Raw genomic sequence first — 14,303 nt, forward strand, 5'->3', positions numbered from 1 at the left:
TATCATCCATCCATCTTGCCCTTGGTCGGCCCCTCTTCCTTTTGCCTTCCACTTTCCCTAGCATCAGCCTCTTCTCTAGGGTATCCTGTCTTCTCATTATGTGGCCAAAGTACTTCAGTTTTGCCTTTAATACCATTCCCTCAAGTGAACAGTCTGGCTTTATTTCCTGGAGTATGGACTGGTTTGATCTTTTTGCAGTCCAAGGCACTCTCAGAATTTTCCTCCAACACCACAGTTCAAAAGCGTCTATCTTCCTTCGCTCAGCCTTCCTTATGGTCCAGCTCTCGCAGCCATAGGTTACTACGGGGAAGACCATTGCTTTAACTATGCGGACCTTTGTTGTCAGTGTGGTGTCTCTGCTCTTAACTATTTTATCAAGATTTGTCATTGCTCTCCTCCCAAGAAGTAAACGTCTTCTGATTTCCTGGCTGCAGTCAGCGTCTGCAGTAATCTTTGCACCCAGAAATACAAAGTCTGTCACTGCCTCCACGTTTTCTCCCTCTATTTGCCAGTTATCAATCAAGCTAGTTGCCATAATCTTGGTTTTTTTGAGGTTTAACTGCAACCCTGCTTTTGCACTTTCTTCTTTCACCTTTGTCATAAGGCTCCTCAGCTCTTCCTCGCTTTCAGCCATCAAAGTGTTGTCATCCGCATATCTGAGATTGTTAATGTTTCTTCCTGCGATTTTAACTCCAGCCTTGGATTCGTCAAGCCCAGCACGTCGCATGATGTGTTCTGCATACAAGTTGAATAGATAAGGTGAGAGTATACAACCCTGCCGTACTCCTTTCCCAATCTTAAACCAGTCCGTTGTTCCGTGGTCTGTTCTTACCGTTGCTACTTGTTCGTTATACAGATTCCTCAGGAGGCAGACAAGATGACTTGGTATCCCCATACCACCAAGAACTTGCCACAGTTTGTTATGATCCACACAGTCAAAAGCTTTAGAATAGTCAATAAAACAGAAATAGATGTTTTTCTGGAACTCCCTGGCTTTCTCCATTATCCAGCGCATATTGGCAATTTGGTCTTTAGTTCCTCTGCCTTTTCTAAATCCAGCTTGTACATCTGGCAATTCTCGCTCCATGAATTGCTGGAGTCTACCTTGCAGGATCTTGAGCATTACCTTGCTGGCATGTGAAATAAGTGCCACTGTCCGATAGTTTGAACATTCTTCAGTGTTTCCCTTTTTTGGTATGGGGATATAAGTTGATTTTTTCCAGTCTGATGGCCATTCTTGTGTTTTCCAAATTTGCTGGCATATGGCATGCATCACCTTGACAGCATCATCTTGCAATATTTTAAACAGTTCAGCTGGGATACCATCGTCTCCTGCTGCCTTGTTATTAGCAATGCTTCTTAAGGCCCATTCAACCTCACTCTTCAGGATGTCTGGCTCTAACTCACTGACCACACCGTCTGAGCTATCCCCGATATTATTATCCTTCCTATACAGATCTTCCGTATATTCTTGCCACCTTTTCTGGATCTCTTCTGTTTCTGTTAGGTCCTTGCCATCTTTGTTTTTGATCATACCCATTTTTGCCTGGAATTTACCTCCGATGTTTCTAATTTTCTGGAAGAGGTCTCTTGTCCTTCCTATTCTATTGTCTTCTTCCACTTCCGCACATTGCTTGTTTAAAAATAATTCCTTATCTTTTCTGGCTAACCTCTGGAATTTTGCATTTAATTGCGCATATCTCCCCCTATCCCTGTTGCTTTTTGCTTTCCTTCTTTCTTGGGCTACTTCCAGTGTCTCAGCAGACAGCCATCTTGCCTTCTTGGTTTTCTTTTTCTTTGGGACGTTTTTTGTTGCCACCTCTTGGACAATGTTGCGAACTTCTGTCCATAGTTCTTCCGGGACCCTATCTACTAAATCTAGTCCCTTAAATCTGTTCTTCACTTCCACTGCATATTCATTAGGAATATTAGTGAGCTCATATCTAACTGATCTGTGGGTCTTCCCTATTCTCTTTAGTTTGATTCTAAATTGTGCAATAAGAAGTTCGTGATCTGAACTACAGTCAGCTCCAGGTCTTGTTTTTACTCTCTGTATAGATGTCCGCCACCTTTGGCTGCAGGGGTGAACCCTCCCTGGGCCTGGGGTAACCAGCATCGCTTCTGGTCCGGTTTTTCTTGCTAGAGGCATGTAGCCAGGTCCGCCACTTTTCCTGGCTACCGCATTTACTCCTGAGTAGCTGGGAAAAGCGACGGACGGTGGGGACATGGGGGAGCGGGAATCAGGGCTACGGTGGGGACATGGGGGGCGGGAATCACGACCTATGGGACATGGGGGGCAGGAAACAGAGGCCATGGGGAGATCAGGGGGCAGGAAACAGAGGCCAGGGGAGATCGGGGGAATCACAGCCCAGGGGCAATGGGGGGACATCAGACAGGGCGGGTGGGGGGATCGGACATGGCAGGCGGGTGGGGGGGATCGGACATGGCAGGTGGGTGGCGAGGGGATTGGACATGGCGGATGGGCGGGCATCAGACATCGCGGGGAGGAATCAGGGGAACGGGGAACCCTTTTTAAAAAACAACAACAACAACCTACCTTTCTCATTGGTGCGCTCCTGCACACATGGCCCCTTTAAACAAACAAAAAATTGGCTGACGCAACGGGGCTTTCCTTTACCCCGTTGCGTGTTACGTGTAGACAGGACCAACAGCCCATGCTACTTCTAGCACGGGCTGGCCGCTCTACAGGCCTGGATTCCCAGGTAGGTCTAGCAAAGCCTTAAGTCTGCCAACTTCTGTCATTTCTCCCCTCATAAAATTTAAAAAAACACCTCCTCCATTCTGTCCCCTCAGCAAAACCTCTGATCTATGGCTGGTCATTTCTTGCCTAGACTACTCAGTATTCTCTACTCTCATCTTTTTCTCTCACCTTGGTCTCCTCACAGATGTCCAACATGCTGCTGTTAAAATAATTCGTCTCTCTCATCACTCTCTCATCACTCATCACCCAGTCCTTAAACCCCCTACATTGGTTTCCTGTCCATTCCCAGATTCAGCACAAGCACCCTTGCCCTTATTTTCAATGACCTCTATGGCTTCCTCCTCTGCTGCACACCTCTCCGCTCTTCCATCCTAATACCGTCTGCTGTGGTCTTTGCTCCTTTAGCTCCACCTTCCAGACATCTCATTCTCAATTACTCTGCCCTTCCCATTTACCCTGCCTTTCTTTCTTCAAATACCTTTTTAAAACCCACCTTTTCTACAAAGTCTTTGCCACAGCCCAATTGTTCCCTCCTACTCCAACTAAGCCTGCCACCAAGCCCAGGAATTGTAACTAAAACACCCACACATTGCTGCATGGTCTTGTTTGCCTCCCCTCCCTAAATTGTCCCCTTTGTTGATATTTTTAGATAGTAAGCTCCTCAGGACAGGGACCTGTCCTCTAACGTTCTGTGAGTGAAATCCACACTGACGGTGCTCAATAAACAAGGGAATGGGGGTTGCACTCTCTCTGAAGAAGCTGGCACATTGTTTGAGAGTGTCCCTAATTCCATCTCTGTCCCTGGAGGCTTAGATGACCTCGGTGGCTTGGAGCACTATTACTACCTTCAGTTGGTGAGCCAATTGCACTCACTCCTGGATAGGGACAGTCTATTGCAATGCACTCTATGTGGGACTGCCATTGCACCTGGTTCAAAAATTGAAGCTAGTGTAGAATGTAGCAGCTAGGGTGCTCACTGGGACACCTTGCTATGTTCACAGAAGACCTGTGTTAAAAGCACTGCACTGGCTCCCTAGTAGCTCCTGAGCCACGTTCAAGGTTATGCTATTGTCATAAGAAGTCCTAAACAACTTGGGACCGAGGTACCTAGCAGTCTGCTTTCCCTTGTAAATGCTTACTTATAAGATCTTCAGAGGAGGCTTTGCTGGTCATTCTACAACCAACAGAATGTCACCACGTAATACCTTGAGGGCAGACCTAATTGGTGGCAGTGCCCACTCTCTGGAAAACCCTCCCCATGAAGTTTGGGAGAAAGAAAATGTGGCATGTTTCAAACACCTCCTCAACATGCACTGGTTCACCCAGGCTTCCTCTGGCTTGTAATTAATTGCAATTAATTATATGCTGCCCCATCTTATTGCTCCTTGTATTGTATTATATTGTTATTGGAATTCTTTAATCGTGTATTTTAAATGTGCTTTTTTAATAGTGTGTTTAAAATGTGCTTTTAATCACTTAGGAATTTTATTATTATTAAAATATTAAAAATATTATTAAAAATATTAAGAGGGAGCACAATAAGTGGCATGATTCCTTAGTTTCAATCATTATATTGATTACTGAATTTCATTGAGGTAGGAAGATAGTCAGGTAGACATTTGCACTATACTACACAAAAGACTAAGCCAGTTCATTTAAGATCTGGCATGTGATCGAATGTGGAGTCTGAGGGGCAGCAACGATAGATCTCTGGACTATGGAAGCCCTTTATATACTGGGCTCATTCTTCTTCGCATCCCCCTGGGGTCGTTGTTTCTGAAGTGCATTCTCTTTCACAAGTATCCACACACACCATTCCCTACCTGTCCCTCCAGCAGCCACTTTTTGAGCAGCACCAGCTGTCCGGAGATATTCTCTGAATTCTCAGATGAGTCCTCCCAACGAAAGGCACGCACAACGCGGTCTGTATAACCCACCACCAGTTCACTCTTCCCATCTCCATCTGCAGGGAACAAAGACAGACTAATGCTTATCTCTTGGGAGACTGTCACAATATCCAAGAGAGTGTGTATATGTGTACAAGAGAGCAAGAACAAATGGAAAACAAAGAAATTCCTAAAGAAAACCAACTTGCTTGTAAAGAATGATGCAAATGTGCATCCAAAGTGGATGCTTTAATAAATGAGTGCCAATTTTAATTAATAGGACACGGTTGTGTATTTTAAGACTGTTTTATTTATTTACAATATTTATATACTGCTCAATTATCTAACACAGATTCCAGAGCAGTAAACATGGGTATAAAAATTGTTCAATTTAAAAACAAAGGAACCACTAGCTAGCCAGTTGAGGAAGGCTTCTTGAAACAGAGTTGTTTTCAGGAGGTGCCGGAAGCAGCCTAGTGTTGGTGCCTGCCTGACCTCCAGGGGCAGAGAGTTCCACAGAGAAGGGGCCACTACACTGAAGGCTCTTCTCCTGGTGGATTCCAATCGAGCCATAAGTCCATGCCCTCCGATGACCTCAGTGATTGGGTAGGATGGTAAGGGAGAAGGCGCTCTCTCAGGTATCCTGGTCCCAAGTTGTTTAGGCTTTGTACACTAGTACCAAAACCTTAAAGCTGGCCCAGTAGCCAATAGGTAGCCAGTGCAATTCCCTTAGCAAAGGAGTTATATGCTGAAAAGAGGCAGCTCCTAACAACAGCTGAGCTGCTAAATTCTGCACTAGCTCCAGCTTCTGGCTCAGTCTTAAGGGCAGCTCCACATAGAGTGCATAACAATAATCCAGTCTTAAGGTTACTAATGCCCATACCACTGTGGCCAAGCTATCCCAAAGACAGCTTTGGCTATTGGGTGGTATAAAAATGTAATAAATAAAATAAAATAAAATATCCCTGTCCAGAAGAGGCCGTAGCTGGCAAGCCAGCCCAAGCTGGTAAAAGACTCTCCAAGCCACTGCGTCCACTTGGGCCTCCAGCAACAATGATGGATCTAGGAGTACCCCCAAACTATGAACATGATCTTTCAGATGGAGTGCAGCCTCATCAAGAACAGGCAATGAGCCCTTTTCCCAGACTCGGGAACTACTCATACACAGAGCTTCTGTCTTGCCAGGATTCCAGTGTTACTGTAACAACAGGGAGGCACTCCAACCCAAAATGCCATGCTAAATGGCATTTAGACATAGTCCCTAGGAAATTGTGCTTGGATAATTTGGTGGTTTGACTTTGAGAAGCACCCTAGATGTTGCATATCTCACCTGTAGGATGAGGTATAAAGATGACATGGGGAAATTACTAGTGATGGTTTAATGGTCAATTTTTGAAGTGGATATAGATAGTGCAGGTAAAAACTGTTCGATGGTTTTGCATTTCTAACGTTGGAGGAAACTATTATGATTTGATAATAGAATGCTATTCTTTTTTGAACTGGTAGATACGAATGTATTTATTCGTAGAGTGACCATATTTTGTAAACCAAAAAGGAGGCCAACATGGCTGCCCCCAAGGGGGTGTGCCCACCAACATGTCCAGCCCCGAAGGGGCATGCTCACCAACATGTCCAGCCCCGAAGGGGGATGCCACCAACATGTCTAGCCCCCAAAGGGGCATGCCCATCAACATGTCCAGCCCCCAAAGGGGCATGCTCACCAACATGTCCAGCCCCGAAGGGGGATGCCACCAACATGTCCAGCCCCCAAAGGGGCATGCTCACCAACATGTCCAGCCCCCAAAGGGGCATGCTCACCAACATGTCCAGCCCCGAAGGGGGATGCCACCAACATGTCTAGCCCCCAAAGGGGCATGCCCACCAACATGTCCAGCCCCCAAAGGAGGATACCACCAACATGTCCAGCCCCCAAAGGGCTTTGTACACCCAAACACGGCCTTCCCACCCAAACACAGCCTTCATCACATGTCTGATTTCACAGCACACAATTAAGATAAACCTGTTCTACATAACTTCTTAATGTTAAAATCACTGAAATAAAGAACAAATGAGACATTCAATGTATCTGAGATTAACTTCACTCATTCCTACTTCTGTAGTTTTTGCTGTACTTTGAAGCATTTGCTACACCTTGTGTGATACAGACTCCCCTTCCCTCAAATAACTTTTCTGACTGCAAATCCTTCACTGGATGACCATAGTCTCACCTTTCCTAACATTTAAGACTCTTTCCCCATCACCTTTCTCATATCCATACTCATATATGGCTGCAAGAAAGGCAAATGCTATTTTGGGCTGCATTAATAGAAGTATAGCTTCCAAATCACGTGAGGTACTGGTTCCTCTCTATTCGGCCCTGGTTAGGCCTCATCTAGAGTATTGTGTCCAGTTCTGGGCTCCACAATTCAAGAAAGATGCAGACAAGCTGGAGCGTGTTCAGAGGAGGGCAACCAGGATGATCAGGGGTCTAGAAACAAAGCCCTATGAAGAGAGACTGAAAGAACTGGGCATGTTTAGCCTGGAGAAGAGAAGATGGAGGGAAGACATGATAGCACTCTTCAAATACTTAAAAGGTTGTCACACAGAGGAGGGCCAGAATCTCTTCTCGATCCTCCCAGAGTGCAGGACACGGAATAACGGGCTCAAGTTAAAGGAAGCCAGATTCCAGCTGGACATCAGGAAAAACTTCCAGACTGTTAGAGCAGTGTGACAATGTAATCAGTTACCTAGGGAGGTTGTGGGCTCTCCCACACTAGAGGCCTTCAAGAGGCAGCTGGACAACCATCTGTCGGGGATGCTTTAGGGTGGATTCCTGCATTGAGCAGGGGGTTGGACTCAATGACCTTGTAGGCCCCTTCCAACTCTGCTATTCTATGATTCTATGAATATAGACCAGGGACTAAAAAATATGACTGCTGATTGCTTGTCCCGTTTGCCTTTGTCATCATCTGAGAATTCATTGGAAAGTGATGAAGAAGTAGTTGCTATCATTACTAGTGCACTTAATGCAATTACAAAAGAGCAATTCTTAGCTGCATGTTTGGCATGTCCAATCCAACAAAAGTTACAGGAATTTTTGACAGGTAGATGGCGTAGTAATAAGAAAAAGCTTGAACCTGTTTTGTTGCCTTATTTTAGAATACGCGATGAACTCTCTTTCCATGATGGGTATGTGTTACAGGGAGCACACCGTTTACTTGTGCCAGAGGAATTGCAGTCTATATTTATAAGTTTGGCACATGATACCCATCAAGGGATTGTTAGAACTAAGCAAAGATTGAGAGATTTGTATTGGTGGCCAGGAATGGACTCTCAAACGGAAGCTGCTATAAAATCAAGTAACAAGTGTTACTTGTCAATTACATGATAATGCAGCAATAACACGTGCATCACCATTACAGCCAGTTCCACTTCCAGATGCTGCATGGGAAAAGGTTGCAATTGATATTGTAGGATCTTTTGATGCTGCTCCAATTGATTGTCATTATGCTATCACTTTAATTGATTATTATAGTAAATGGCCAGAAGTAGCGTTTACATCTCAAGCTACCTCAGCTACAGTTATTAGTTTCCTCTCCACTGTTTTTAGTAGAGAAGGAAATCCAAAAGAACTGGTTTCAGGTAACGGAGCACAGTTCACTTCAGTGGAATTTGAAACTTTCTTAGAAGAACGTAATATTATTCATTGGAGATCATCTGTGTATTACCCCCAAGCTAATGCAGAGATTGAAAGGTTCAACAGAAGCCTGAAAGAGAGTTTACAAACAGCTAAGTTAGAAGGGAAAGCATGGAAAACATTCACCACTGACTTTTTGCAAGTGTATAGAGCTACACAGCATGCAACAACACAGAGGTCACCTGCAGAGTTATTGCATGGCAGAGAAATGCATACAAAATTGAATGTGGCTGGAGTGTTAAAATCTAGACCAGATAGACCTTTGGAATCCGAGATGAGAGAGAAGGTTAAAGAGAAACAAAGGAAATCTAAAGTATATACAGATGGACGTTGTGGTGCTAAGGAACAAACATTCCAGTGCAACTCCTTTGTTCGAGTTAGGAAACCTGGGATTTTACGAAAGGGAGAACAAAGATTCACATCTCCTCGTAAAATTATTGGGGAAAAAGGACCTTATACATATAAACTTTCAGATGGACGTGTGTGGAATGCTTCGTATCTTGCTCCAGTAGACCATCAAGATGATGAAGATACCCATTTTGGGTTAGAGGATTTGCCTTTTTCACCCACAATAGAGACTATGCCAGCAGCTGGATCTGACCAACCGGGAAGTGAACCAGGAAGACGGCCAGTCCGTGTCAGACACCCACCTGCTTGGACTAAGGACTACTGTATGTTATGTAGTGTTGGGATGTGGATGGAGGTTTCTTAAGAGGGGGAGAAATGTGGAGATGGTATAGTACTGTATCTTTAAGAGAGCAAGGAATAGATCCAGCTGAAGGCTGGGCAATCTATAAGGGGAAATTGGGTATAGCATTTGAGAGGGCTTAGTCAGGCATACGGCTATGCTGCCGGCCTTGCAAGGCATTCTTTAAATAAAGGATTTATATTTGTACTTTTACCTTGCCTCTTTTTGGATACAACAGACGGGTGAGGTGCCAGACGACTGGAAGAGGGCTAACGTTGTCCCTATCTTCAAAAAGGGCAAAAAGGAGGAACCTGGGAACTACAGACCAGTCAGTCTGACATCCATCCCTGGGAAAATTCTGGAGCAGATTATAAAGAAGTCAATCTGTAAACAACTTGAAATCAATGCAGTGATTACTAGAAGCCAACACGGATTTGTCAGGAACAAATCCTGTCAGACTAATTTGATCTCATTTTTTGATCAGGTAACTTCCCTTGTGGACTGTGGGAATGCTGTGGATGTCGTATATCTTGACTTCAGCAAAGCTTTTGACAAAGTGCCCCATGATATTCTGATTAACAAACTAGCTAAAAGTGGGCTAGATGGAACAACTATTAGGTGGATTCACAGTTGGCTACAGAATCGGACTCAAAGAGTACTTATCAATGGAACCTTCTCAAACTGGGGAGAGGCAACAAGTGGGGTACCACAGGGCTCAGTCCTGGGCCCAGTGCTCTTCAACATTTTTATTAATGATTTGGACGAGGAGGTACAGGGAACGCTTATCAAATTTGCAGACGACACCAAATTGGGTGGGAAAGCTAATACCCTGGAAGACAGAAACAAACTTCAAAGTGATCTTGATAGGCTGGAGTGCTGGGCTGAAAACAACAGGATGAAATTTAATAGGGATAAATGCCAAGTTCTACATTTAGGGAATAGAAACCAAATGCACAGTTACAAGATGGGGGATACTTGGCTCAGCAATACTACAAATGAGAAGGATCTTGGAATTGTTGTAGATCATGAGCTGAATATGAGCCAACAGTGCGATATGGCTGCAAGAAAGGCAAATGCTATTTTGGGCTGCATTAATAGAAGTATAGCTTCCAAATCACGTGAGGTACTGGGTCCTCTCTATTCGGCCCTGGTTAGGCCTCATCTAGAGTATTGCATCCAGTTCTGGACTCCACAATTCAAGAAGGATGCAGACAAGCTGGAGCGTGTTTAGAGGAGGGCATCAGGGGTCTGGAAACAAAGCCCTATAAAGAGAGACTGAAAGAACTGGGCATGTTTAGCCTGGAGAAGAGAAGATTGAGGGGAGACATGATAGCACTCTTCAAATACTTAAAAGGTTGTCACACAGAGGAGGGCCAGGATCTCTTCTCGATCCTCCCAGAGTGCAGGACACGGAATAACGGGCTCAAGTTAAAGGAAGCCAGATTCCAGCTGGACATCAGGAAAAACTTCCTGACTGTTAAGAGCAGTACGACAATGGAATCAGTTGCCTGGTGAGGTTGTGGCCTCTCCCACACTAGAGGCCTTCAAGAGGCAGCTGGACAACCATCTGTCAGGGATGCTTTAGGGTGGATTCCTGCATTGAGCAGGGGGTTGGACTCGATGGCCTTGTAGGCCCCTTCCAACTCTGCTATTCTATTCTATGTCCGGCCATTTCCAGTCAGATGGTCAGTCTACTTCTGAGGCCTTCTATAGGCCTTCTATCACACTTCACACCAACCAATCGCCTCTCCCTCCTTCTGCTAACTGACTTACTGTAACTCTACTGTCATTTCCTAACTACTCTTTTCCACCTAGCTGGAACCCCCAGCCAATCAGAATCTAAAGTTTTCAGACTGAATACTAAGATATTTAAGCACGATAAAGTAATTGAGAAAATGCAGAAGGAACTGTCAGAAACATGGGAAATAAATGAGAAGGGGGGAACAAGAACTGCAGTGGTCTAGGATACCATGAAGGCTGTGTTTAGGGGGAATTGTATTAGGGAAACATGTAATCTAAAAAGACAACAGGAGGTAAGGCAGGTTACTTTAGAGAAAGAGATAATAAAGCTGGAAAAAGAATTTTGGCAAACTAAGAATAAATATAAATTAATAGAATTACAGGCAAAAAAAGGAATTAGAAAATATTAATTTAGAAGAGGTTCAGAGGAATTTAATTTATATGAAAAGGGAATATTTTCAAAATAGTAACAGGAATTCGAAGATGCTTGCCAAGCTCACACAAAAGGAAAAAGCTAAAAATGGGATAGGGGCAGTAAAAAATAAGCAGGGTAATTATTGTCACATGATAAAGGATAAAATAAAAAAAATCCAGCAATTTTTTGAAGATTTATACTTTTACTTTACTTTACTTTCTTTATTGCGATCTATAGATCCATAAAAAGAAAACAAACAAACAACAAACAACCAAACACAAGAATCAGACATGAAATCATACAATTAGAGCTATTATCAACTTTAGTCTAATACACAAAGAGCTCTAATCTTGGCCGCCACTGTAAGAAATTTAGAAGATTTATACAAGGAAAGAGATACTCAAACGAAGAGGAAGGAAGAATATGTGGGTAAATTTTTGAAAAAAGGATTAGAAAAAGAGCATAAGGAAATAATGGATAATAACATACTGCAAAGTGAAATAGAGGAGGTCATAGACCAGCTTAAAGTAGGGAAATCACCGGGGGTAGATGGTCTAGGACCAGAGTTTTATAAAAAATTCAAAACATTAATAGTGCCAAAGTTGTTGAAATTATATAATGCAATAATGGAAGGGGAGAAGATTCCAGAGTCATGGGAGCATTCTATAATAATTTTAATTCCGAAACTGGATAAGGATTTGACTCTCCCTGATTCATATAGACCAATTTCGTTAATAAATCAAGATGCTAAAAAAATTTCAGCTATTTTGGCTAAAAGGTTAAATAAATTTATAGCTAATTATGTAGGGGAAGACAAATGTGGTTTTATAGCAAGCAGACAGATGCATACATTAATAGGGAGAGTCTTGAATGTAATACAGGGGATAAAAAAGTCAAAGAATAAGGTGGTTATTCTAGCGTTAGACATTTTTAAGGCTTTTGATTGTGTGAGTTGGCAAACTTTAAAGTTGGTTTTAAATAAAATGGGATTTGGTAATAAATTCAGAGCAATAATAGAGCAGTTATACTCTAAAAACACAGCCGTAGTGGTAGTAAACGACGGAATAACGGATAAGATACGACTAGCCAGAGGGACAAGACAAGGATGCCCACTCTCGCCAGTCCTGTTTGTATTGGTGATGGAATTGTTGGCAAACGCAATAAGAGAAGATGGGGAGATAGTGGGGTTAGGTAGTAGAAATAAAATTAAGTTGAATATGTTTGCAGATGACACATTGATGACTATTAGATATCCGATAAGTAAAATGGAAAGAATTAAACAGCAGTTAAAAGAATTTGAAGAAGTTACGGAGTTAAGAATAAATTGGGCAAAATCCAAATTGATGTTATTTAATTATACTAAAAAGGAAGAAAAGGAATGGGAAGGGAAGGCTTCAGTTTTGAAAAGTAAAGAAAAAAATAAATATTGGGGTATTAAGATTACTAAAAATTTAGAAGATTTGGAAAGTGAGAATTTAAATGGACTGAAAAAAGAGATAGTAGAAAAGTTAAAGAAGTATAAGAAACTGAATCTTTCTTGGTTTGGAAGAATAGCTTTAATAAAGATGAAAATTTTACCTAAGATTAATTTTTTTTTTAGGATGTTACCAATAAGAATTTCAGATTCAGAGTTAAAAAGTTGGCAGAATCTTATAAACAATTACTGCAATGCTGAGAAGAAATCAAGAATTAATAAAAGTAAATGGTATATAAATCAAAAGAAGGGTGGATTGGGTCTCCCGAACCTTGAGTACTATTACATAGCAAACAGGTTAAGACATATTGTTAAAGCAATTTTAGGGGTAGGGGACTTAGAATGGATGGAGGAAAATACATTAGGTAATATTGAGCTAAACTTGCAGAATGTATTTTTTAAGGAAAAAGGGAAGGGTAATTGGCTTAACGAAATAGATAATCACTTTTTGAAGTTCCATTGGGAACTTTGGAATAAATACAAAAAGGAATTGCTTTCAAGTAATTCCTCCTTAACACCGGTGATAATGCTAAAGAAATTTCCTGAAAATTTAAAGAATAGATTAAGTAAAGTTTTAAAAGAAAAAAACAAAATGAAATTAAGAGAATGGTTAAAGGGGATGAACACAAGAGAGAGGTTGGAAGAGGTTTTAAAAGATTTGAAATTAACATGGTTAAACTATGGGTAATTGGAACAATGGACTAAAAACTGGGTAAGAGAAAATGGAGAGTGTGGGGAGAGGACGAAATCTGAGGAATTAATTGAAAAAAAAGAAAATGATAAGGGACAAAATATAGGGACAAACGGGTTAACGAGTCAACTATATAATATATTATCTGAGAAAGGAGTGTTGGATAGTATCGGGAAAGTGGTTTGGGAGACTGATTTGAAGATACAAATAGGACAGCAGAGATGGGAAGGACTATGGAGACAGAGAGTGTTGAGAAATATGTCAGTAAGAATAAAGGAGAATTACTATAAACTTGTATGGAGGTGGTATTTAACTCCGGTTAGATTAAATAAGATTAATAATCAGCTTTCAGCAGATTGTTGGAGGGGTTGTGGTGAAAAAGGAATGTATTTACATATGTGGTGGGACTGTAAACATGTGCAAAAGTTGTGGAAGATGGGGTTTTTTTAGATTGAGCAGATAGTGGGATTTAAAGTAGAGGTCACACCAAGGATTGCACTACTCTCACCGCAAGAAGAACTTCAATGTAATAAAGAAATGAAAGAGCTAATAACGAACTTGCTGACGGCTGCGAGGCTGATTGTAGCCAGGAACTGGAAGATGCAAGGAGACTATAGTATTGAAGAATGGTATAAAGAAGTGTGGGACATTGCTATAAATGTTAAATTGACATGTAATATTAAAATGAAAAAAGGTATAGTAAAAACGAATGATTTTGAGGGTATATGGAAAAAGTTCCTGGAGTTTGTGTTCTCTAAAGGAAGTGGGAAACCACCAACAGAAGAAACTATGAGTTTTTGGAAACAGGAATGAGATCCCGAGGTGGGGGGGAGCACTGTTATGTTTAGTACAAATATGTTTAATAGGCAAGATTTGAATATATGATATTAAGGTAATTTTATGTTTATGTATTAAGTGATTTTTCATTTGATGTTTTATCGTTGTTGTATATTGTTTAATAAAAAAATTAAAAAAAATTTTTTTAAAAAA

General features: G+C 41.8%; 1 protein-coding gene across 2 annotated transcripts in view; it reads right to left on the reverse strand.

Annotated features, from left to right (window-relative positions):
* ITFG2 (integrin alpha FG-GAP repeat containing 2) overlaps positions 1-14,303 on the reverse strand; it is a 106,754-nt gene that overhangs the window by 42,954 nt on the left and 49,497 nt on the right. For both annotated transcript variants that reach the window (XM_063134409.1, XM_063134408.1), the window contains one exon: positions 4,546-4,685. In XM_063134409.1, coding sequence (XP_062990479.1) covers positions 4,546-4,685 — 140 coding nt within the window. The remainder of the gene's footprint in view (positions 1-4,545; positions 4,686-14,303) is intronic.

The sequence above is a fragment of the Elgaria multicarinata genome, chromosome 9 (genome assembly GCF_023053635.1).
Source record: "Elgaria multicarinata webbii isolate HBS135686 ecotype San Diego chromosome 9, rElgMul1.1.pri, whole genome shotgun sequence".
NCBI lineage: Eukaryota > Metazoa > Chordata > Lepidosauria > Squamata > Anguidae > Elgaria > Elgaria multicarinata.